General features: G+C 43.4%; 1 protein-coding gene across 11 annotated transcripts; it reads right to left on the bottom strand.

Annotated features, from left to right (window-relative positions):
• Positions 1-8566: 8566 nt before the first annotated feature.
• On the bottom strand, positions 8567-22500 carry B3GALNT1 (beta-1,3-N-acetylgalactosaminyltransferase 1 (Globoside blood group)). 11 transcript variants are annotated; one of them, XM_069083509.1, is made up of 5 exons: positions 22410-22429; positions 21611-21699; positions 21349-21499; positions 21065-21188; positions 8567-12609 (listed from the first exon to the last, which is right to left on the bottom strand). In XM_069083509.1, exon 5 carries the CDS (start codon positions 12534-12536, stop codon positions 11583-11585), a length of 954 nt encoding a protein of 317 aa, XP_068939610.1. In that variant the 5' UTR covers positions 12537-12609; positions 21065-21188; positions 21349-21499; positions 21611-21699; positions 22410-22429; the 3' UTR covers positions 8567-11582. The 11 variants fall into 11 exon arrangements, with proteins under 11 accessions (XP_068939610.1, XP_068939609.1, XP_068939607.1 ...); XM_069083508.1 differs by lacking the exon at positions 22410-22429 and adding an exon at positions 22090-22385; XM_069083506.1 differs by having other exon boundaries at positions 21349-21788; positions 22410-22500.
• Positions 22501-24618: the final 2118 nt, after the last annotated feature.

Here is a 24618-nt window from a genome sequence, read left to right on the forward strand (position 1 = left end):
AGGAGGGTAGGACTTGAAGGATCACCTGAATCCAAATCTTGCCTCAGATACCACTAAGAGCCATGTGACCCTGGAAAATGGGAAGAAGAAGAAGAATAGCCCCTCCCTCACAGGGCTATTTTGAGAATCAAAGCAGATAAACTACATAACCTTTCAGGAGGTTACACAAGAGGCAAGGAGGGAATCTGATGCCTAGGGCTACTCCAAGCCCCCATCCTAACCTTTGCCAATCCAAACCCACGTGCAAACACTCTAGCTATAAGGTATAAAATGAAAATCAGCTAACCACACACTCCGCCTAGGCACCAAATACAGGGCAATTTGAAAAGCAATGACGATCCTAGAGAACACATGATAAAGTATACCTTTTTCCTTCTGACAAAGGTAGAGGCCATCAGGTAAAGTGTTGTAGACACTGGGAGATGTGGTCACTGATAGTTTCTCTTACTGTTTTTCATTGTCACAAGGGAATACTTAATTTGTAAGTGAAAGGGGAAAAGAGAAGCTTCCCCTTCTCCCCCCAAATGACTGATATGAAGACAAAAGGCATTAAAAAATGCCTTCCAATGGCTATAAATCTCCTCTGACATTCCAAACATGAAAGGAATTCCATAGGAGTTCTCCACCTGATTTAGTTGATTCCAGTGAACTACAAGAACTACAAGCCTTCTTTTCTTAAATTTTCCCTAATTGCAGTTTAAAGTACATTGGGAGTTTCAATTTAAATCTGGAAGGTACTTCCAAGATAATTTAATCTAATGGTTCCTATTTAATAGTTCATAAATCTCTTGGAGTTTTGAATTGATATTCCAAGGGGGTCACACTGAAAAAATTGTAATGATAGTTTAAGCAGTAAAAAATTACCCAATTATGTTACAAATAATTATTTTTCCTGTGATAAGCATGTGCGTGTTTGAAGCAACATACAGTAGTTTTGTTTTATTTTGTTTGCAGCTATTCCAGACCATCATGCTCATGCTCACAATGATTTTGGTGTCTATGCAGCAATCCCATCAAACTAACTACTTCTGACTAAGCACCATGTGTTCTTGCAGTTTCTCAACCTGTCATCAAATTGTTTCCAAACCTCCACAAGAGTTTAACATATGAACTGAAATGGATTCTCAAGTCTATCTATCTAAAGATATATAATATTTACATACATGTATGTATTATTGTATATATACATTATGCATGTGTGTATATATATGTATATAAGCTAACCTCAGTAAGGAAAGACTCTCTTCCAGTGCCACATAGGCTACATGCAATACAGAAACTGTATTGAATGCCTGACTAGGAGTGCCAACCAATTTATTTGAAAATATGACAGATAAAGAGACTATTGATTACATGAGTAGATGATAAATTTTAATTGGAAAATGGCTTTAAAACTGCAAAGAGAAGCAATGTAAGATTTGTTAATACATATATCTCTCTCTGTAGATAGATATAGGAGTTACAAACACACACACACGTCACATCCCCTTTCTCTACTTCAAATTTCCTCACCTGTAAAATGACAAGCTTAAATCCATCAAGAATTTAAGTGCTTGCTGGGGTTACAATGAAAAAGCAAACCCAGACCCTGTTCTCAAGGAGCTTACACTCTAGTGGGGAAGACAACATGTGTGTAAATAGGTATATATGCCAACTCCATATTGTAGATGGAAGGTCACCCTTAGAGGGTTGGATCAGAAATTCCATGATGACCTCAGGATTCATTCACCCAAGGCCCAAAGAACCCTCAACATGAAACTTCTATGTTAACTTTCAGTGATACACCCCTTCCCTTCTGAGTTTGCTTTAGCTTTGTGGTGGGGGTGGGAGGGCAGGTAGGGGGTCATGATTTATCATTGGCCTCATTAGCAGAATAACTTACCCTTTGTCCCAGTGTCTTTCCAAACCTCCTCCAAACCTTACCTTACCCCAAATCATCTATTTAGGCTGCCTCAGGGAACTTCAGTATACTTCCAGGAAGCCTGAGACACATTACATAAACTACACACACACACACACACACACACACACACACACAAAATCCCAAACAAAACCCACATGGGTTCGTCAAGCACATCAACCAAGGCTGAACTCAGGACAGCCAGAACCCCATTTAAAATATCTTCTTAGGAGGGGCAGAGCCAAGATGGCTGCATAGAAGCAGGAAAACTCCATGCACTCCCCCCAATAACCACCTCAAATACCTATAAAAAATGACTCTAAACAAACTTTAGGGCTACAGAACCCACAAAGTTACAGAGAGAAACAAACCTGCTGCTAAAGGAAGCCCAGCAGGTGGACAGGACAAAATAAGATATGCAGTGGGCTGGGAGCAGAGACCAGTCCCTTGTGAGCCCCTGGTTTAGCCCCAGAGCAGCCCCTAACAAGCCACAGCTGGAGGGCCTTCTGGAGAGTAGATCACCAGCAGCTGTGGCAGTTTCCAGAATTATCAACCCATAAATGCCAAAGGCAAAGTAAAAGGTCAGTGTGGACTTTGGGAACAGGGAGTCCGGGAGTGTGGTCTGGCCTCTTCCCCTAGAGGGAGAAGTGGCTGAGGCGTGGCAGCCACCACATCATGGCTGCTTCAGAGCTCCTGGCCTGCATATTGTAGGGGAACCAAGCAACCATTCAGAGGGTAATAGCTCTTGCTTTAACCTGCTTGGATCTGGATTGCTATCCTGGGTTGAGGTCCTAGGGTGTGTGACCAGGTGCCAGAGTCTGTGGAAGCTTCAGAGATGGCACCCAACTAATAGCTCCAGCAGCTGCAAAAACCCCAGAGATTTGAGACAAAGCCCTCCTCTGGAAGTAGAGTTCTACTGTGTCAAAAAGCTCAATAGTCAAATAATTGAGTGGCAAAATGAGCAAGCAAAGGAAGCAAAGCAAGCACAGCAGTCAAACCTTAGATTCCTATTTTGGGGACAAAAAGGATCAAAGTATGGAACAGGAGGAAAACAATGAAGTCAGAACTCCTGTACCAAAAGCTTCCAAGAAAAATACGAACTGGTTACATACAGGCCATAGAGGAGCTTAAGAAGGATTATTAAAAACCAAATAAGAGAAGTGGAGGAAAAATTGGGAAGAGAAATGAGAATAATGCAAGAAAATCATGAAAAGAAAGTCAACAACCTGACTGAAGAAAATAACACCTTAAAAAATAGACTAACTCAAAAGGCAAAAGAGGCTCAAAAAGCCAATGAGGAGAAGAATGCCTTACAAAGCCAAATTTTCCAGATGGAAAAAGAATTTCAAAAGCTCACTGAAGAGAATAATTCCTTCAGAATTAGATTGGAGCAAATGGAAGTTCTATATATATATATATATATATATATATATATATATATATATAATTTATATATTATATATTATTAAATTAAACTATTAATCTACTATTAAATTAAATAATGAATTATTAAATTAAGATATAATTAAATATCTTTTTATTAGATACTATTAAATACTATTAAACAGATCCAAACAAATGAAAAAATAGAAGGCAATGTGAAATATCTCATTGGAAAAACCACTGACCTGGAAAATAGATCGAGGAGAGATAATTTAAAAATTAAAAAAATAAAAAATTTAAAAAATATTTTTAAAAAATTTTAAAATTAAAAAATAATTGAAAGCCATGATCAAAAAAAGAACCTAAAAATCATCCTTCAAGAAATTCTCAAGGAAAATTGCCCTGATATTTTAGAACCAGAGGGCAAAATAGAGGTTGAAAGAATCCACCAATCACCTCCTGAAAAAGATCCCCAAAAGAAAACTCCTGGTAATATTATTGCCAGGTTCAAGAGTTCTCAGATCAAGGAGAAAATATTACAAGCAGCCAAGAAGAAACAATTTCAATATTGTGGAAACACCGCAGTGAGTAGAGCGCTGGCCCTGGAGTCAGGAGGACCTGAGTTCAAATCCGGCCTCATACACTTAACACACACAAACAAAAAACCTAGCCATGTGACCTTGGGCAAGTTACTTAAACCCAATTGCCCTCCAAAAAAAAAAAAAATATATATATATATATATAGTGGAAACACAATCAGGATAACACAGGATCTAGCAGCTTCTACATTGAGGGATTGAAGGGCTTAGAATATGATATTCTGGAAGTCAAAAGAGCTGGGATTAAAACCAAGAGTCACCTACCCAACAAAACTGAGTATCATGTTTCAGGGGAAAATATGGTCATTCAATGAAATAGAGGACTTTCAAGCATTCTAGATGAAAAAAAAAAAACAAAATTTAATAGAAAATTTGACATTCAGATACAAGAAGCATGAGAGGGTAAGCAGGGAAAACAGATCATAAGGAACTTATCAAAGTTGAACTATTTACATTCCTACATGGAAAAATAATTGTAACTTATGAAACTTTTCTCAGTTGAAGGGAATATAAATGTGTATATATATATGTATACATATATATATGTATACATATATATATATGTCTATATAGGAGGGTATATGGGTGTATGAATACATGTGAGTGTGGGTATATATGTGTACAGGTATACATAGACAGAGGGCACAGGATCAATTGAATATGAAGGATGATACTTAAAAGGTGAAATTGAGAGGTGAGAGAGGAATAGAATGAGAGGAGATGGGGAGAGACAGAATGGGGTAAACTATCTCATATAGAAGAGGCAAGGGAAAATGGTTACAATGGAGGGGTAAAATAGGAAGGCAAAAGGGAATGGGTCAACCTTACTCTCATTGAATTTGGCTCAGGGAGGGAATGACATACACACTAAATAGGGTATCTTGCCATACAGGAGAGTAGGGGGGAAGGGGATGAGGGGGGATGATGGAGGGGAGGGCAGGCTAGGGGGGGAGGGAAGTTGGAAGCATATACTTTTGAAAAGGGATAGGATCTAAGGAGAAAATAGAACAAGTAGGGGGCAGGATAGAATGGAGGGAAACATAGTTAGTCTTTCACAATATATCCACTATGGAGATTTTTTGCGTAGCTACACATGTACAACCTATATTGAATTGTTTATCTTCCCAGTAAGGGTGGGTGACAGGGGAGAAAGGGAAAGAATCTGGAATTCAATGTTTTAAAATCAAATGTTTAAAAAATTTATTATTATTATTATTATTTTACATGCAACTGGGAAATAAAGTATACAGGCACTGGTGTATGGAGATCCATCCTGCCTTACTGGAAAGTCAGAAGGGGATGGCGGAGGATATAGAAGAGAGCAGATTGGGGAAGGGGTATACAGTAGGATCGCTCTTTTGGGGTGGTGGGTAGGGGAAAGATGTGGAGAAAATATGTAACTCAAAATCTTGTGGAAATGAATGCTGTAAACTAAAAATAAACATAAAATTTAATTAAAAAATAAATAAAACACTAAAAAAACAAACTAATATCAATATAATAGTCAGATTTGGATAATATAAATTTCATCGACTTCCTATTTTTCATTGTACTTAATTCCATTATACCAAATATTTGCTTGAAAAAAAATAAAACATCTCCTTAGGTCATAAAAGTTAATCTTTATATTTAGAATTCATTTTAAATGGAGACCTATTGCTCCATTGTACAGAGGATGATATATTTTTTAAACTGGGGAAGAGGATCATCAGTTGGGAGCTGGAATGGGTCTCACACATCATCTCTTCTAACATCCTTGTTTTGCAGATGAAGAAACCTCCAGAGAGGTCACTCCTGGCCCAAAGTCACATAGACAGCATGCGGCAGAGCTGGGCTCTGAGTCAGGCCCTGTGACTACACTTAGCAGTCTGTCCATTCAGTTACGTTGCCTCCATCCAGATCCTGCTTTTTAGATGGCTCAGATGTGACAAACCCTTCATTTTACACTACATTTACATGCAGTAACAAGGACTTCTGGGCTATGTGGTCCACAAGGATGATTTTAGGGGGTTTCCTTGGATATGGAAACTGGGGTCCCCAGGAACACCCAGGGAAAGAGATTTAATCAGTTGAGGGAGGACCACATCAAAGCCTTGGAAATGTTTGTGTTGTTCAGGGTTCGGGGTTGATTTGCTTTTTCCTTCCAGGACTGAGAAGGGACCACTGCAGGGAAGTCTGCCAGTGAAGGAGCTGTTAATACCAATGGAAACGCTGGGGCAGGTTCCAGGAGCATTTATTATGCACTTACTGTGTGCTTCAGGATGTGCCAAGCACCAGAGACACAAAGGAAGGGAAAACCAGGGTCTGCCCTCCAGCAGCCCACATCTTCATGGGGAGACCATATGCAGGGGGCACCCACAAGCTAGATGCCAAGGAAATGGGAGAGATGGGAGCCAGTCTGAGGGGAAGTCAGCAGGGGCAGGGTTGGGGAAAAGCCTCCTGAAGAAGGTGGAATCTGAATGAAGTTCTCAGGAAATCTAGAAGAGAGGGGTGGAAAGGGGAAGTGCTCCCCACGAGGAACACTCCACAGAAAGGAACTGAGACAAGATGGAAGTTCATGGAATGAGTAAGCCAGCGCAGACAGGCTGTGCAGGGTAGGAGTTCTGGACCAGGATGGGAGGGTTGTAAAGTGCTTTAAATCTGATCCTGCAGGTAACAGGAAGCCACTGGAAACAAGAAACGGTGAGCAGAGGGGCTCAGCTGGGGGAACTGTGTGTGCACCTGTTCTTGATCCGTTTCTGAAGCTAATGTTCCTTTTGCTGTTTGGTGTTAGGTGATTAAGAGGAACTGGGGTCATGGTTCCTGGCATCTAAGAGTGGGGGATGGGATGCAGCCAGCTGGTGCTTGAGCAGATACAGTAGAGAAAAAGCCCTCGAGGCACCCTAGAACTGAGGGGAAGATGTGGCTGCCCTGGCTAGGAGAGGGAGCCAAACAAAGCCCATTCCCTATGAGAGTGAATAGGGAGGATGGTGTGGTCAGACTAAGCTTTAGGAAAATCACGATGGCAGCTGAGTGAAAAATAGACCAACATGGGGAAGGACATGAGGTAAGGAGGCTGATTGGAAAGGGCCCTATGGGAAGGATCCAGGCTGAGGTGACCAGGGTTTGTACAGAATCAAGGATGGCACAAGATGGCGGGCCTGGGTGACTGGGAGGATCCTGGAGTCTTCAGTAGTGACAGGCATGTTGGGGAGACAGAAGGTTTTGGGGGGGAATGATAATGAGTTCTGTTTTAAACATGGTGAGCATGAGATACCTAAGGGAATTTCAGTTCAAAATGTCTAGCAGGCAGGGGGTGATTACGACTAAATCTGGATAAACAAATGTGGGAATCGTCTGCACAGAGGCACTAATTGAATCCATGGATACAGCACACAAGAGGAACGGGTGCCCAGTCAGGACACCCAGATCAGCAGGGTCGTGAGGGTCTACTTTTTCCTCTCTCCCCCCCCCCCCCCCCCCCGTCTCTGCAACTTTATGAGTTCCCTATCCCCAAACCCTACCTTATGGATCTTAGAGACCAACCTTATTTTATAGATCAGGAAACTGAGGTCCAGGGAAGACTTTCCCAAAATCACATATCCTTAATTAAAAGTTAATTGAATGATTGATAAATAACTACTCTCAGCAGAGCTGACATTCCAACCCAGATTCTGACTCCAAACCATCTCCTTTCTACTGTAACACCTCTTTCCTTTTTATTCCTCTCCTCATCTCTTATCTTTTTTTTTTTTTTTTTTGCTTTTTGGAGGGGGGAAGGCCCGGCAATTGGGGTCAAGTGACTTGCCCAAGGTCACGTCGCCCCTTCATCTCCCAAGACTCTTCCATGAAAGGCCTACATCATTGTCTCTTCTCCCTTTTAGGGATCCTTTGGATGCTTCTTTAGGGCCTGGCTTTCCATTCCACCCGCTTTTCTCTGGGGCAGGCTGGATGACACCATCTGTCTCGTAGTTTCATCCAAGATTCAGTAATTATATGTGGGAGGGGTGAGAGCAGGTGTGCTCAGGGAAACACCTAAGGGAATGCCCATTACTGTGTATCCCGTTACACACGATCTTTAGCAACAACTTCAAACCCAGCTCCTCCAATTCCAAAGTCAGTCTTGACTGTTCAACATCATTTTTCCTCTCATAGAATGTAACATATGCTATGATTTAAGAAGCTATATTTGGAGTAGCTGCCTACAGATTTTTACTTCTTGCATTCTCATGAAGCAGACGGTGTTTTCCAGTTATACATAAATAGGAAGAAAGGTCAATGAGTTGGCCTATATTGAGTATGATAGGGAATGATGATGTCACAGGTACTTAGAGGCAGTCCCCAACAGTCTCTTTTTGAGTTATTTTTCCAACAGTGACTTTGAGTGCCTTTAAGTCAATACCCACTCAGCTTTTGGAACAATAAACACTTTAACCTGTGAGCCTCAGTTTCCTCATCTGCAAAAAGGGAACAAGGCCTGCCCTACCTCCCAACCTCCACTAGGGTTGTCTGAAGAAACAACATCCAGGGAAGCTGCTTGTGGACTGCATGTAGGCTTGGAATACAGGTTCTCTGGATCTAGACCATCCCCTCTTTTCTACCTTGACCCCCTTCAGATGACCTTCTACTCTGTAGAGATCTTGAATGCCCCTCATTATTTGTATTTGTCTCCATCATTTGAATATCAGTTCATGAGAGCAGGGACTGGTTTTCACTAGTTTTATTTTCAACAACTTAGCATAGTACCTGAAACACAGTAAGCACTTGATAAATGTTCTCTAACAAGTCAACCCTGAGACTCAATGAACACGATTCCAGTGGGGGTACAGTCCCTAAGAACAAGTGCTGGGGAAACTCCAGTGGGGCAAAAACGTGTTTTCAGTGATTTTTATATCTTTGGGACAAGTGCTAAAAATCTCAGGTCACTGTTTTCAGTGACATTTGAGAAGCAAGTGTTCTCCCTGGCATCCCTGAAAGGCTGGGCTTAAGTGACTCAGAACAGGAGGCCCATCCTGAGCCCCACAGCTGCTGAGCCCTCCCCCCAGAGAGCTGATTGCATGTAGTTTGCATTGAATTTTAATTACTACAGGTGTACTGTTCCCACCCGCTGCTTACAGGCAAGTCTGTTTCATTCGCAGGTGTTAAGATATATGTCTCTGCATTCTTAGTACCTAACAGTGCCTGGAACACAGTGGGTGCTTAATAAATGGAAGAGAATACAACCCAAAAAAATGAGCATGGGTGTTAGCAGCTGGTTATTCTGATGAGGGATTTGGTCCCTGGGCCTCTGTGCTCTAATAATCCCCTGTGCTGGGAGCACCGACACCCTGACCTCAGCTTACTTCAGAGACCTCTTCCCATCCCAGGCAGGGGCAGGGGACACTTGGCAGAAAGGTCATGTAGTAGTTTAACCAACATTCTCTTTTCTCTGGGGGAGGAAGGAAGGAGGAAGGAAAGAAGAAAGGAAGGAACAAGGAAGGAAGGAAGGAAGGAAGGAAGGAAGGAAGGAAGGTAAGAAAAGAGGGAGGAAGGAAGGAAGGAGGGAGGGAGGGAGAACATTGCAAAAATAATACTTAAATATAGAGAAAACAATCTACCAAACTCCTTTTAGGAAGCTATATAGAGCTGGTTCCCTAACTTGGATTATAGATTGATTTCCCTAATGAATACTGATGAAAATATTCTAAAATACAACCTTAGCAAAGAGATTAGATCTGTCACCCTCCCTTCTTAATCTTCTTCCCCAATATAATCATTCATTACAACCAATTTAGATTCTTATCAGCAATGCAAGAAATACTTTCAAAATAATAAAAAACAACATAATTAACATATATAAACATAATGAGCATAATTAACAATATAAACAATAAAAACAGAAGGATTGTGCCCCCCTGGCCAGAGAAGCAGCCTGGCTGTATTTTATGCTGTGGTTTCAGCAATGCCATTCTCCACCACCTGCTTAGCCAGCTAGTACTTAGTTTTTGATGTCCTCTTTTCTCATGGAAGATTCTTACCTTAAACAGTCAATAATATGTCTTTTAGTTTCCTATCCAAAGCTTCATAACCTCTGGAAATTCTTTAGCAACAAGAAAACATCTCCTTTTGAAAATTTTATCAGTCATTCCACACCCTTCTCCACCCCATGGATTCAACCCTCCCTTGTCTGTGTGCCAGGAAGCAAAATAATTAAGCTAAAATATCCATTACAGAGACCACATCTGACAATATGCACAGCATTTTGTCTAGTTCTGCCACTGATGGTGAGATGCTTTTTGTTAGCTGATCAAGCACTTTAGAAATACCCATTTATCATTAGTCCACCTGCCTATTAACATATGTCTTTTTACTAAAGCAAGTCACTTACTCTATTTGCAAAGGCTTTGTTGATCCTTTCTAGTTACTGTTTGCACATCAAAGTAATAAAACTTTATTTCTTTTACAATAAAACAAACAAAACTACAAAGTAACTGTTTCCAGAAACAAGACATATGATTCAGGTCTTTCCTCATCAGCATCTCCACATATGAACAAATGTTTTCTGAAGTCCAAATCTGCCTGACCTGCAATATGTTATAAGACCCAATTAGCCTTTACTGAGCACTCAGCACGGGCCAAGTAGCACGCTAGGCTGTGGGGAGGCAAGGACCAAGAGGAAACCATGCCTGTCCTCAAGGTGTTCACATTCTCTAGTCCCAGAGGGTTGCTCTAACTTATCCATCTCCCATCATTAAAGTGTACATCAAGAAGAGTTGGTTGGGAAACATTCCAACCCCAAAAGGGCACTAAATCTGTCCAGAATTTCAATGTAAAAACCTGGGAGAGAGACCCCATGTTTTTACTACCAATAAAATAGCAGATAACCATAATAATGACCCAGTGGACACCAAAAGTTCAAATGTCTTCTGGCTTGGGGTAAGTCATTTAAATGTCCTTGGGACTCCATAGTCTTAGATGCAAAATTAGAGGGTTGTATAGGATCCTAGAAACTACTCAAATCAAATCCTACCCTTAATTCTCTCCAATGACAGAGATGGAAGTTCACCCACGCTTGCCCCTCCAATGTCTGGCCAAAATAATGTCATTGCAAAGTGGCTAGCCTACAGCTGGTATACTTCCCCAAAATAAGCTAGCTTGGTCTTCAGAAAATCAACTTGGTCTGTTAAAGGGGCCATACTGAAAGCCTTTTGTATGAAGAAAAAATTAAATTATATTCAGTACAACATTAGTGTTAAGCGTATTACAGGTCTTTGAAAATGGTTAATCCATACATCACATCTCTGGCAACACTCAACCTTCATTATCCATTTTTTTTTCTCCAGAAAACCCCATTTTTACCAGTAGCCCTGATTAAATGAGTCTACTATGAATAAAATTGAGTTCTATTAAGTCTCTACTAGTAAAATTTTCCTGTGACATGTTCAAATCTTTAGGCCTTTTTTGTATAATGGCAAAACATACCATTTTCCTTCTAAGGAGATTTTTTTTTGGTACTCATCTCTTTCTTTTTTAAGGAGTACCACAAGAGACCTCTCCTCCACTGCCAAGCTTAAAAGGAAAACACAATGGCACAGGAGGCAGGCACTGCAAGCGGGGGTGGGATCTTAATGAATAAAAGTGAAGTGGGCAGCGCGACAAACACTGCCTTCGAAAGAACTCTCCCAATCTGACCTCATGGGCTTTCTGCAAAGTCCTTGACTTGGTCAGAGCATAACAGAAGGTCAACAGCTGCTTTCCTTTTGCACAAGCTGCCAATACTGGATTAGTTCCTTGGGAGAATAGTCATGGGCTGCAATCAAGTGCTTGAATTTGCAGGTATTAAATCTAATCCGATACAAAAAAAAGAGGTCATTGGACTTGGGAAGATGGATGTCCACCTTTAAGATGCTCAGGGTGATCCCAACGTAAACGTCCTCAAATCTGATGGGTTTGACGTGTGCCATCATTCCATAAACTCGGAGAGCCAAGTCTCCAGATAGTACATAACCCAAGCCACTGCAGTATGGTGGGAACACCCTAAAAGGATATTCTTGGTAGGAAATATATGTTTTTTTGAAAAATTCTCTATTGGAAAGATTCTCTATGAGAGGGTAGCCCATGAAAAAGTTCTCAGACTGGTTGTGTGTCAAAAGATATTTCACTAAGTTTCCAGTGTTGATAAAAACATCAGAGTCTGCCTTCATTACATATTTGGCTGTAGGGCAAAACTCCGTAACCCACCTGAATGCCATGATTGTCTTTAAGGTCAGGTTATTGTAGGTATCTATAAAGTCTTGGCAGATTATGTCACCATAAAGAATGCTTTCATCTTGTACAGATAAGGCCAACATGTTATCTTCTGACTCCGTTTGGTGGCCTAATAAAAAGTAAGTTAGGACTTCTTGTCCCCACCAAGACTTCTTCGCACCCCAAGTAACCCGAATGGCCTGTCTGGCTTTCACATCTGAAGGGTGTGAAGTAACCAAGATGATGAGGAATGGGTCCTGCTCCGAGCAAGTCACCCGCTCTCGGAGCGTGAAGGCAAATTCCGAATGGTTAACGGGCTTATACTCATAGAAGTAGAGCCAGTTGACGTTCTCGATCACAGTGTAGGAGGGAAGGCTGAAGTACCAGAGTACAGTGACCATGAGGAAGCAGAGTAGCCAGAGGCCCCATCTCAGGCATCTCACAGACATTCTGGGCCGCCGGGTGGTCAAAGGGCAGGCTGGAGCTGTAGGTTTGGGGGCTTTCGAAGGAGGGTCCCAAAATCTGGGGAAAACAAACCCAAGGAGGCCTAGATGAATACTATTCCATCCACTGGTCCCTTTTCAAATGGTTTGTGACACACAGTCTGGCTGCCCACAAACTAGTACCAACACACGGAGATGCATTTGGTCATTCCTCTCCAGGCTGGCCTTAGGACTTCCTACCATGAGCCCAATGAGGTTTCCAGCCCACACCCTCCAGCTTCCTTTTATCCTGTGCTGCTAAGAGAGCAGACCTTCTAATGGTCTTCCCTTAGACTGGGAGCTCCCAGAGGGCAGGGACTCTCTTTTGTTTCTTTTTCTATCTCTCTATCATCCTGGCTGACACAACGTTTATCAATTAATGGATGGAAACATCCATTTGTGTCCTTTGATTAGGGTTTGTCAATAAACCCTCCTTTCTCTCCTTTGCTTCCAGTAACATAAATCTGTTTCCTCACTTGTAAAATGAAGGTGAGCCAGATCTTAGGTGTCAAACTTCCAGTACTCCTGAGTGGGACCCAAACCAGAATGCAATCAGAAACGATTTGACGGAATAAATAAAAGTAAAATAGAACATGGATAATGTGAACATGTAATTTTCTAAGTCAATATGCAGCCTGGGGTACAGCTTAATGGCCCCCATTTCTATTGGACTTTGACACCTCTGGCTAGTTCTACAAGGAGGCCACAGATCCAATGCATGAAAAAAGCCACCAGCAAAACCTGCTTTTCACCTTGCTGTGCTAGCTCTGAGGTCCCTTCCAACAATAAACTATGATTCAGCATGCTCTTAGGAAGCACATGCTATGTTCTAGGCACTGGGCTAAGCACTGGGGATACAGAGAAAGTCAAACCAAAGCCCTCAAGGAGCTTACAATCTAACAAGAGACACACAGGAGAAACTGGAGGTAACCATCAGACAGAAGGCACTGGCATTGAAGGGAATGAGGGGGGCTTCCTGTATGTAGAATGAAGGAAGCCAGAGAGGTCAGGAAACAGAGATGAGGAAGGGAAGGGCCTTCAGGTAGTGTGTGTGTGTGTGTGTGTGTGTGTGTTCGAGCACCTTGGTCTTCCTGTCCCCAAATCCACTCCATTTGACTTACTACTCAAAAAGATAGGCTAAGAGGAACCCAAAAAGCCTGGTCTTTGAATGCCCTAAGATTAGGCCAAGAGGAAGAAGACTTGAAACCCTGTTCCTATGGATGAAGAGGGATAAGAAGCTTACATTGGATGAGGCCTGGGGGGGGGGTGCTTGAACAGTCTACTTATCCTACCCTGGGACAGAGGGAATTGGAACTCCGGGGGTCAACAGGCATCTGGAAGAGTAGGGGAGTACAGACAATGGGAGATTTCCAGGCAAATGTAAAAAAAAAAAAACCAAGGAGAAACTTTAGATCTGTGGTGGGCTGCACAATCAGGAATGTGGTAGAAGACTCTTCTAGGAGCCATCTGCAATAACTGGCATCATTCTGGAAGTGAGGCCCAATGGAAAAGGGGAATCCATGGAGCAAATTCTACAACTGCCTAGAGGGAGAGCCTAGAATGGATACCTTGGAGCTCTGAATTCATGAAGAATACAGAGAAAGGAGAGAGACCAGATCATTATAGGGGACATGAAGCAGAGAATGAGGGTCTAGGGTAAACAGGAAGACAATATGAAAAATGAAAAGAGTGAGAGAAATCCTTTTTGGAAAGGGGCAAACCAAGGAACAGGACTTGGGAAGAGAGGAAGGGAGATTTTGTCAAAGGAGAAGAGGGGATCAGGGTGAGGGGAAAAGAGTCACTGGAAACACAGCCACCTTAAAAAAAAGATAAAAATGAAAGGAAGGAATGTACTACTGTCTTTACAACAAAAGAGGGACCTTGAAACTGAGAAGCTTCTGTACAGACAATATTAGTGCATCTAAGATAGAAGAGGAAGTGATTGGATGGGAAGAAAAAACTTTTGTATCAAATTTCTTTGGTAAAAGTTTGTTACCTAAGACAAATAAACTACTAATAAATGTATCTAAAACTAATAGCCATTCCCCAATAAATAAATGGTCAAAGGATATGAACAAACAGTTCTCAAAACAACCCCCAAACCACAGCACAATATTCACAACCACATGAAAAAGTGCCCCAAATCATTAATAATAAGAGAAATTAAAATAAAAAACAACCCTCAAGTTTCACCTCATACCCTACAAATTGGCAAAAATGACCCCAAAAATGACAACAATGTTGGAGGAGTTGTGGAATGATAGGCACACTAATACATTGTCGGTGGAGCTGTGAATTAGTGTGACTATTTTGGAAAGCAATTTGGAATTATGCAAATAAAGTAACTAAAATATCCATATCCTTTAAACTTAAGATTCCATTACTGGGCTTCTATCCCAACAAAGTCATTGATAAGAAAAAAATCTCTATGTACTCTAAAATATTTATAGCAGTACTTTTTATGATAGCTGAGAATTAGAAACAAAGTAGATGCCTATCAATTGGGGAATGGCTAAACAAATTATAATATATAAATGCAATGGAATGGTACTGTGCTATAAGAAATGACGTGTGGGATGGATATAGAGAAGCATGAAAAGACCTTTATGAACTGATGTAAAGTGATGGGAGGAAAACTATTTTTACAAAGACCAGAACAGTGTACAGATAAACAACTTTGGAAGACTTCAGAACTCAGATGAAGGCAATGATCAAGCCCAGAACCAAAGGTCTGAGGATGAAGCCTGCCAGCTGTGGTTGATATTCCTCATGATTAAATTGGAGGGAGAAGAGAGAGGGCTAGTAATAGTAATACAAAAAAAGAAAAATTACGAATGGAGCATTTTTTAAAAATGCAGAGAAGAGTTCTGAAAGAAAGGGGAATAACTTTAGAAACTGATGAGAAAAGTCAAAGTTTCATTTTTTCCATAAGTTCATACTTTAAATGAAAAGATTTGCTAAGGAATGGTGGCTCAAATTTTTTAAAAGAAAGCTATTTTTGTTGTTTGGTCATTTGCAGTCGTCATACTCTTCATGATCTCATTTGGGGTTTTCTTGGCAAAGGAGTGGTTGATCATTTCCTTCTCCAGTTCATTTGACACATAAGTGACTTGCCCAGGTTCACACAAGTGTCCGAGGCCAGATTTGAACTCGGGAAGATGAGTCTTCCTGGTACTCTATTCACTGTGCTACCTAGCTGCCTCCAAAAGAACAGTATGGGCACAGGTAAGAATATAAGACAGGAAATTCAGCTATGATTACATAGGAGGAAGACAAATCAAGGGCTCAATACAGAAAAATGCAATAAATCATTCAGTGAAAAATCAAATACTTGAAAATCTATCTCATTGTAAGTAGCATTTCCATTCAAGCTTTGAAAAGAATTATAGCACCCAAGATAATTCAAGCAAAATGTTAGCTCTTCCTAATGATTAAGAAAAAAGAGAGCAGCATGAACATAGGCTTCATTTTAAAACACACTGTATTCACCATCTTTTCTTTCTGCATCACCTGTGTTTCCCAAAGTATCTGTCCTGGAGAGCAATCCCTCCTAAGAGGTGTGGGAAAACTTTCTGGCATTGTCTGAGCACCCAGGCTTGTCACTTAAGAGACTCGATTTGCTTAATATTTTATTTGGGACTTGTCCAGAACTTGTCTGAACTCATCCAGAAACCCAATCAGATCCAAAGACTGATGCAAGGAATGCAAACTTTCCTCCCAATATACATCTCAAAGTAACCCACATATCTTACCATGCTGGCCAATCAGATCCTGTTTTCTTGTTCTTTTCACTGAATCCTATGTAATGTGTAACTTACAGACATTGGGGGGCACCTCTTTTCTGGCTCGCCCCTTCTGCTGGACAACTTAAACAGTTTCTTCCTAAATTATTTCAGTTTAGGAATCTTTTGTCTTCAGCTGAAATAGGGAATTCTTAAAAAGGGGGGAGGGGGCCCAGTTTGACAAAGTCCACCAAGTTATGGAAGGAGCCTGACATTCTGTCATGTTCCACTCTTGTAAATCTCCCAGAAGGTCAGATTTAATAGGTAGATTTTGTCCTCTGCCCCACCTAGAGGGAAGGCTGGGCTAAATTCTGGGCCCCACAGTTAAGGAAGGGCTGTGAGAAGTTGAGAAGCACTCAGAGAACTGTAGGATGGTCAGGGGCCTGAAAGCCACACCAGAAGGCTCTGGTTCATATGGTATTTTCTAAAGCATGATAAGTTTTTTATATGACAAGGAAAAATGGATCAGCAGGCATGCTTTTCTTCTCCTGGAGCACAGTCTGCACCTCTCATATTACTAGCACAGGGAATAGGTGTGGGGGTGGGATCCTTGAGCATCATGCCATAATATTGTTATTTAGGGGAAATGGCTATGCCATTTACATTAGCTCAGCAGTTCTTAAGCTTGGGTCTAGGAACTCACCTCCCTGTGAACTGTGTTTCAAAAGGATTGATTTCCTTTGTCATCCTATGTATTTTATTTTAAATAAATGCAAATTTAAAAAATTTTAATTAAAAAAAATCTAGGCCCCTAAACCACAAAATGTCTTACAATATATAAATTATATATATATGTATATATACATATATATAAAACTATGTGTGTTTGTGTGTGTATGTGTCTGTGTGTTTGTGTGTGTGTGTACACACATAATTTTATTGCTGTTGTTCATCCATTGGTCCTCTTTGAGAATGAAGTAACAATAGTAACAACAATAATGTATTTTATTTTATGCACTGCCAAAAATCATTCTGAGAGGGAGTTCCCAGTCTGGACCACAAAAAGGCCCAGTTCCCCTACATTAGCTGTTCTCTGCATTTTGAAGGATCTGCCTTCCAAGTCTTTTCCGTTAAATTTAAAAGTCCTTCACTTTTTTTTTTTAAGTAATTGGGGTTAAGTAACTTGCTCAAGGTTACATGGCCAGGTGTTTCTGGGTGGGTGCTAAGCGTCTGAGCCTGGTATTCGATCTCCAGGTCTTCTTAACACTGGAGCCGGTGCTCTTACTGGCTGTGCTACCTGGCTGCCCCTTCACTTTCTCTTCTTAAAAAAAAAAAAAGAATGAAAGAAGAAAACAAAAAGGGCTTGTGGCCCTTCAGGAATGCTGCAGTCTTTTCATAATATTTCAATTAGTGTACATTAATATGGGTAATATGGGTTCAGTGAATGCATTAAACTGAGAAGGACAAGAAAAGTTTGCCAGGAATCAGGACTGGGGTTGTCATTTCATTGGTCGAGGAACTCAGTTACCAGGGAGCGAAACTCCTCCTCCCATCACAGGTCAGCACCTTCTCTGTTCCTTCAGTCTGAGGCATGTCTAGACCAGAGGTGTCCGGAACCTGGCCACAACATGCCCCAAGAGGGCCTGAGCCAGATTACAATTTAATTGGGAAATATTTCACAAAATAAAATTTAAGACAGAACATAAATCACATTACATTACAAATCTGTGACTATGAGACCCACAGGGATGTATGGAGTGGTGGCCTCCATTCTATCTGAGCTTGACCTTCCAGACCAGATCCCTCAGTCTCCCTGGCTGCCTCTAACAATGATTTTTAATGACTTTAACTAAATCCAATTTCTCCATTATAGCAGATCTTTCCACTGGATCACCAAAAAATGCCTGTTGGCCCAGGTCTGAAGACAGGCTTGTTTTATGAACACAATGATCCGTGGTTACTGACCTAAAACCAGAACATCAGAGATCATCTCATTTGAGCCCCACTAACTCCAGATGAAGAAAATGAAGCTGAGAAAATTGAAGGGATCTTTCCAAGGTCACCCGGGTAGGAAGGTATTTGTTTAAATGGGTTTTAGACCCATACCAGGAAAAGGCAGGAGACCAGACCAAGTGGTAAGTTCTAGGAGTTACTTGTCTTCCCAGTGAGAAGGGACTGGAGACAGGTCTTGAGAACCAGAAGTCTCAGGTTTGAATCCTGCCTCTGTCACTACCTTTAAATTTCAGGCCTATCTCAGCCCCCTGGGCCTCAGTTTCCTCATCTGTCAAATGAAAAGGCAGGACTCAATGACCTCTGATTACCTTCAAGCTCTAAAAGTTTAACCTGCTCAATAAATGCTTAAGAGCCAGGCCCTGTGCCACATGCTGGGGACACAAAAAGAGGCCAGTGATAGTCCTTGACCTCAAGGAGCTTATAATCTAATAAGTATCAGTCATTATTACTATTTCCATGGAAAAATTATTCTGCAGGCATATGTACTTGTGTTTTCTCATCTTTCTTTTAAATGGAGCAGTTGTTCCGGATATAATGTCCTCACGCAAAGCAACATGGGTTCATTAAAAAAAAATTAATAAAAAAATTGGGGTATCTAGGTGCCAAAGTGGATAGAGGACTGGCCTTGGAGTCAGGAGGACTGGAGTTCAAATCTGACCTCAGACACTTGAAACTCTTGGTTATGTGACCTTGGGTAAGTCACTTAACCCCAATTGCCCTGCCCTCTCCAAAAAAAAAAGGAGGGAGAGAAAGAAGGAAATAAGAGAGGGAAGGGAGAGAAAGAAATAGAGGGAGGTAAGGAAAGAAAGAAGGATGGAAAGAAGATGGAGAGAGAAAGGAAGAAAAAGAAAGAAAGCAGGAAAGAAGGAAAAAAGGTAGGATAGAAGGAAGAAGAGAAAGAAATAATGAAAGAGGGGCAGTAGGTGGCCCAGTGAATAGAGTACTGGCCCTGGAGTCAGGAGGACCTGAGTTAAACCTAGCCTCAGACACTTTACTAGCTGTGTGACCCTGGGCAAGTCACTTGACCTGGATTGCTTCCTTCCCCCCCAAAATTGAAAATTTTTTGAAAAATTTAAAAAGCAAAATAAATAAAATGATGAAACCCATGATCCTATGAGGTAGGAAGACCTGGGTTTGGCATCCTGCCTCAAACACTTACTGGCTGTGTGACCCTGGACAAGTCATTCAGCTTCAGTTTCTTCACCTGCAAAATGGGGCTTAAATAGTTGTATCACTTACTTCACAAGGTTGTTGTAGAGATCAAATAAGATAATGTATGTAAAAACATTTTGCTGGGGCAGCTAGGTGGCCCAGTGAATAGAACACTGGCCCTGGAGTCAGGAGGACCTGAGCTCAAATCTGACCTCAGACACTTGACACATTTACTAGCTATGTGACCTTGGGCAAGTCACTTAACCCCAACTGCCCCACCTTCCTCCTCCAAAAAAAAAAACAAACCCAAACCCATTTTGCAAACCTCAAACTGCTGTTTGTTATTATTATTAATGTTACTATTATTATTCTACACTTCTTTGGTGGAGGGAACTGCCTCTTTACAATTTAGATCAATAACGCTCTGCAGCTTAACTTGTTTAGAGAGCTGCCTGGGCACTGAGGTCAAATAATCAGTAAAATTTGTCTAGGACTTGGCAGGACTCTAAGTCTTGACTTTGTATCCTAACATAGAATCTGGCACATAGTAAGTGGGCCCTTCAGTAAATAATCACACCAAATAATTACGATTACACATTGAACGAATCTACTCCATTGGAAAGAATCAAGTGGAAACTGTATTACTTTAAGTTATAAAATAACAAATTCTGTTTGTCATCTTAGTAACACTGTTCTGAAATTTTGATCCTGACTTTTGGCAACTGCATTTAAAACAGTACCTTAAGACTTTCGGGAAATGCTTCATCTTATATAAAATTGCTTAAGGTATCTGGCCAGGCTATTACATGGAATTTCTCAAGCTTGTTGACTCAAAAGAACTGGGCCCCCTCCTCTGGGCTCCTGTACAATATGTCCACTTTAAGCAAAACTGAATGAACTAATGGGAGGTAGGGGAGGGGAACGCCTCACATTGTGTCTGCTAACAAAAACAACGGAGACTTTCTCAGTGGGTGCAGTGGGCAGCACAGTTAACAAAGACTGTTAATAAGAAAGAACCATTCATTAAAAAGAAAATCCCCCTTAGGCACTGCTTATTTTGCACAAAGTGTGGTTTGGAAATCGCCCAAGATCTTTTCAGCAGGTATACAAGGTCAAAATTATGTTCACAATAATACTGAGATGTTTAAGTGTCTAACATTCTAATATCAACAGATATAACCCCATGTGAAGAAAACCTTTTAGGGGTGGGGAGGGTTGGTCCTCAATAATTTTTAAGAGTGTAAAGGGGCATGTGGGCAGCTAGGTGGCATAGTGGATTGTGGTGCTGGGCCTGGAGTCAGGAAGACATGAGTTCAAATCTGGGCTCAGACACTTACTAATTAACTGCAACCCTGTTTGCCTCAGTTTCCTCATCTATAAAATGAGCTGGAGAAGGAAACGGCAAACCAGTCCAGTATCTTTGTCAAAACAACAACAAACAACTGAAAGGACTGAACAACCACAAAGGATTTCTGAAATTAAAAAAAAAAAGTTTGAGAAAGGCTAATTTAGACTTCTCCATGCTCCCTTGTCAGCAAAGTCAGATGGCCTGGGATTCTTCAGGTCAGTGGCTTATCCCATCGGAGAAAGGAGAGCTCAAGAACTTACCCACACGGTCTCAGACTGGGACAGAAGGAGGGCCTGGTGTTCTGGAGGGCTGCTCCAGGCCAAGTTCCATCCTCACCTCCGGGCTCAATGTCAATGTCCCAGGCTATCTCCCACCAGACTACACCTGGAACAGAACACAGAGAAATGGCACCAGTCCAGGCGCCTTCTCTCCTTCACCCAACAGGCCCACTGGAGATGGTCTGTGGAACATGGAAACACACTTCTCCCCGCCCCCGCCCACCACCGTAACCACCTTCATCTTCAAGGACCAGGTTTTCACTCACCGTATTCGGCTGTAGAGGCAGCAAAGGATCAGTTATCGGAAAGTGGAGTATTCCGAAAGCAATCCCGGCCCCAGGCTCCCTACCCGAGTGACTGAGCTGTGAACTAGTAACTGACCAAGTTAATTAGCATTCCAGCCATGCCTCAGTTTCTCTGTAAAAAGAGGAATTTGGACTGGACGGGCTCCCCCAAGTACATCTGTGATTCCGTAGGAACGTTTTTTAGTAGTAAAAGTGATTCCCAGCTCCTGGCTGGGCGACCGACCTTTCTTCAGACTCAGGGGTCCCGGAGAGGAAAGAGACCGATTCATTCCTGGCTGGGGACCCGGCCGTGTCCGAGGAAGGGAGGCCTTTCTTTGGTTGTGGAGGAAACAGCGTCACCAGAAGCCGGGGAAGAAGCCCACAGGGCTCCCCCGCTAGCACGCTGCCCCCCAAAGAAGGCTCTGTTCGAAAACAAGAACTAGAGGGAGCGGGGAGGATCCCAGTTCTAATCCTCCATCTTCTCCCGGGGTGACCCTAGGTGTGGGGGCGCCCGATTGCCTTTAAGGCCCCTGCCATGCCTAAGTCTAACTTCCCTCCCGCAGAGAGACTCCGAAAACCCCGCTGGGCACCCGCTGGGGCAGGGGAGGAAGGGGGAGCTGGCCGGAGTCCCCTCCCCCCCCCCCCCCGCCCCCCCCCCCTGGGGGAGGGGCGTGCTGTCTTCCAGTCCCTCCCCCCCTCCCCCAAGTCGCGGCCCCGCCCTACCTGTCCGGCTGATCCAACGGGCCCCCTCTTTCCCTGTCCCGCCGCTCCCGCCCCTCGCACGGGAGGTGAAGGCTGGGACTGGAAGCCAGGCCCACTGGGGACCTGGAGGCCCCGCAAGCCCAGCCTCTGGCCGGCCGGAGCTCCTGATGTGTCCGTCCCTGCGAGCAGCGCCGCCAGCCTGGCCGGACGCCCATAGCCTCCCTTACTCCTCCCTCGCCCCAGCCCTTCCGAGGGCGCGCAGAGCACGCCCCTCCCCAAGTGGGGTGGGGTGGGGGGCCTTGTCTGGGACCCCCAGCCCGAAGCCCGGGCGGGCCACTTACCCAAGGGACCCTCTACTCCCCCCTCGGCCGAGGGAGGCAATGAGGCCCTCTCCTGGGCGGGGCACGCGTGGGCCGGAGGGCGGGGCCCGCTGGGCAGGGTGACTCCCTCCGTGCACCGCCCAGTGAGTCCGGAGTGGGAGCTCACCGAGGGCAGGAGCCCGCTAGCCACGCGTGGGCCCCGCTCCAGTCCTCGAGCTCCTCTGCCTCGGCCCCCCAGGGAGCTGGGGCGAGGCTGACCGAGAGCCAGGGGCAACCGGGCCTAGGCAGGGGTGGGGAGGGGGACTTCCCGCCTCAGTTTCCCTGCGGGGTCACCCGGAAACCGGTGGCTGCCGAAGTACGTTCTGCAGCCCCGACGGGCGCTGCCTGAGCTGGGGCTTGTGGGTGGGTCTCCCGCCTCTGGACCTTTGCCTGGCCACTACCTTCTCACGCCTTCCCTGGCCGTGGTCCAATCGCCTTGCCAATTTCAGCCCCGGCAAGGCCTCCGTGAAGGTGCCTCCTGTCACTGGAGCCCTTGGGACTCGAGGAGAGCTCGGTAGGTGTCCTTTCGGAGAACATGAGCACGGCCCCGTGCACAGCTATCTGTCACTGTGGATGGAGCGCTGGGTCTGGCCTGGAGACACTAGCTGTGCAACCCTGGCAATTCACTTCACCTCTGCCTGCCTCAGTTTCCTCATCTGTAAAAGGCGGATGACAAGAGCACCGACCTCCCAGGGTGGTTGGGAGGATAAACTAAGGCAATGTGGGCAAAGGGCTTTGCAAACTTTAGAGTGAGGTGTAAATACCAGCTGTTAGGATGCCCTGCCTACGCAAACTTGCTCACAACCCAAGCTCCCCTGGACCGGTCCAAATTAAACATGTGACCTCAAAGTGAAGCAAAAATGACCTTTTCTGAAAATAAAGTGCCAGGTAAGTTTGAGGAGTCCGAATGAGCAGCAGCCCCTCCACTCACTGTTTCTCAAAGTTACCTCTTTTCCTTCCCATCCTCCCCCAAACCCCCAAGTACAGGAGGGACGTAATTCAGGATGTAAAGAAAACCAATCCTGTGGAGCATGGTGATTGCCTTCCTTAGGATCCACAGACAGGCCTTTTGGTTACTGAACCTTCCTTAGTCCTGATTTCCACCCATTTTGCCAAGTCATTACTGAAAACAGTTTCTGGGCTGCTGCTGACCTGTACAGATGGGTCCCCATGGTAGGGACACACAAATGTCCCAAATGACCAAACCAAAGCTCAGCTGAAGGTGAGAGCTCAGCTCAGACATGCCCTCATGCTCACCTGGCTGCACCATCTTGGGATTTCTCTGACTTCCCCACCAAGCCCAGGAACCTCATTACTGGGAAAACCTTATTATCCTGTAAGATCTAATCAGCCTTGGCATTCCACTTCATCATGCCCTCTGCCTCTGATCCAAGGCTGGGGTCATGAACTCCCAACCTCCATTTAAGGAGAGACCCCAGCTCAGTCATCTCCTGATTTCTCACCTTGCTATACTACCTTGGCTTTTCTCTAGCTAACTTCTCCAGCATGTCCCTGGTTTGGGGACCTTCTGCCACTGCTTTTTGCCTTCCCCCATTAGATTGTAAGCTCCTTGAGGGCAGGGACTTACTTTTTTTTCTGTATTTCTGTCCCCAGGACTAAGCACAGTGCCTAGCGTGTAGTAGGTCCTATTTACTCTGACCAAGTGTAACCTTTAGGCTTGTGTATGAGGGCACTGAGATCAAAGTGGGCCCAGCTTGGTAACCCCCACCTTCAACACAGTTTGTCCTGGTGTGGAAGCATATTAAATACACACACACATACACACCCTTCTAGTTTCTCTCAAAATATCAAGAAATAAATATTTCGCCAGTCTAAAAATGTTTTACAGTTTGAAAATATGTAGCAGATCAAGAAGAAAAGATCTTTCTCAGGAAGGTGGATTAAGAGTGGAAACCAGACACTTATTTTGTCTAGGTGGAAGCCTGAACAAAGAGTCTCTCCAGCCTGGCAAAGATCTTTGCTTTCCGAGTCCTCCCAGGCAGGACCCACCCATGGGCATTTCTCTCTTCTCTCTTCTGAAATGATTAGGGCTGATCAATGGAAAGAGGTCCCTTCATTACTCCTGGGGAAACAGGGGAGAAAAGGGGGTCGAGAATGCCGTTTGTGACTGTATTCAGTGACTATTGCCCTACTTGTAGAAACAGAATTGTTAACTCCCAAAATGTTCTTT

Source organism: Petaurus breviceps, unplaced genomic scaffold (genome assembly GCF_028583685.1).
Source record: "Petaurus breviceps papuanus isolate PSGF00001 unplaced genomic scaffold, PetGlider_PUasm1.0 173, whole genome shotgun sequence".
NCBI classification, from domain to species: domain Eukaryota; kingdom Metazoa; phylum Chordata; class Mammalia; order Diprotodontia; family Petauridae; genus Petaurus; species Petaurus breviceps.

Coding starts and splice junctions, on each gene's coding strand:
- B3GALNT1 (XM_069083506.1), bottom strand. CDS start 12,536: ATGTCTGTGAGATGCCTGAGATGGGGCCTCTGGCTACTCTGCTTCCTC.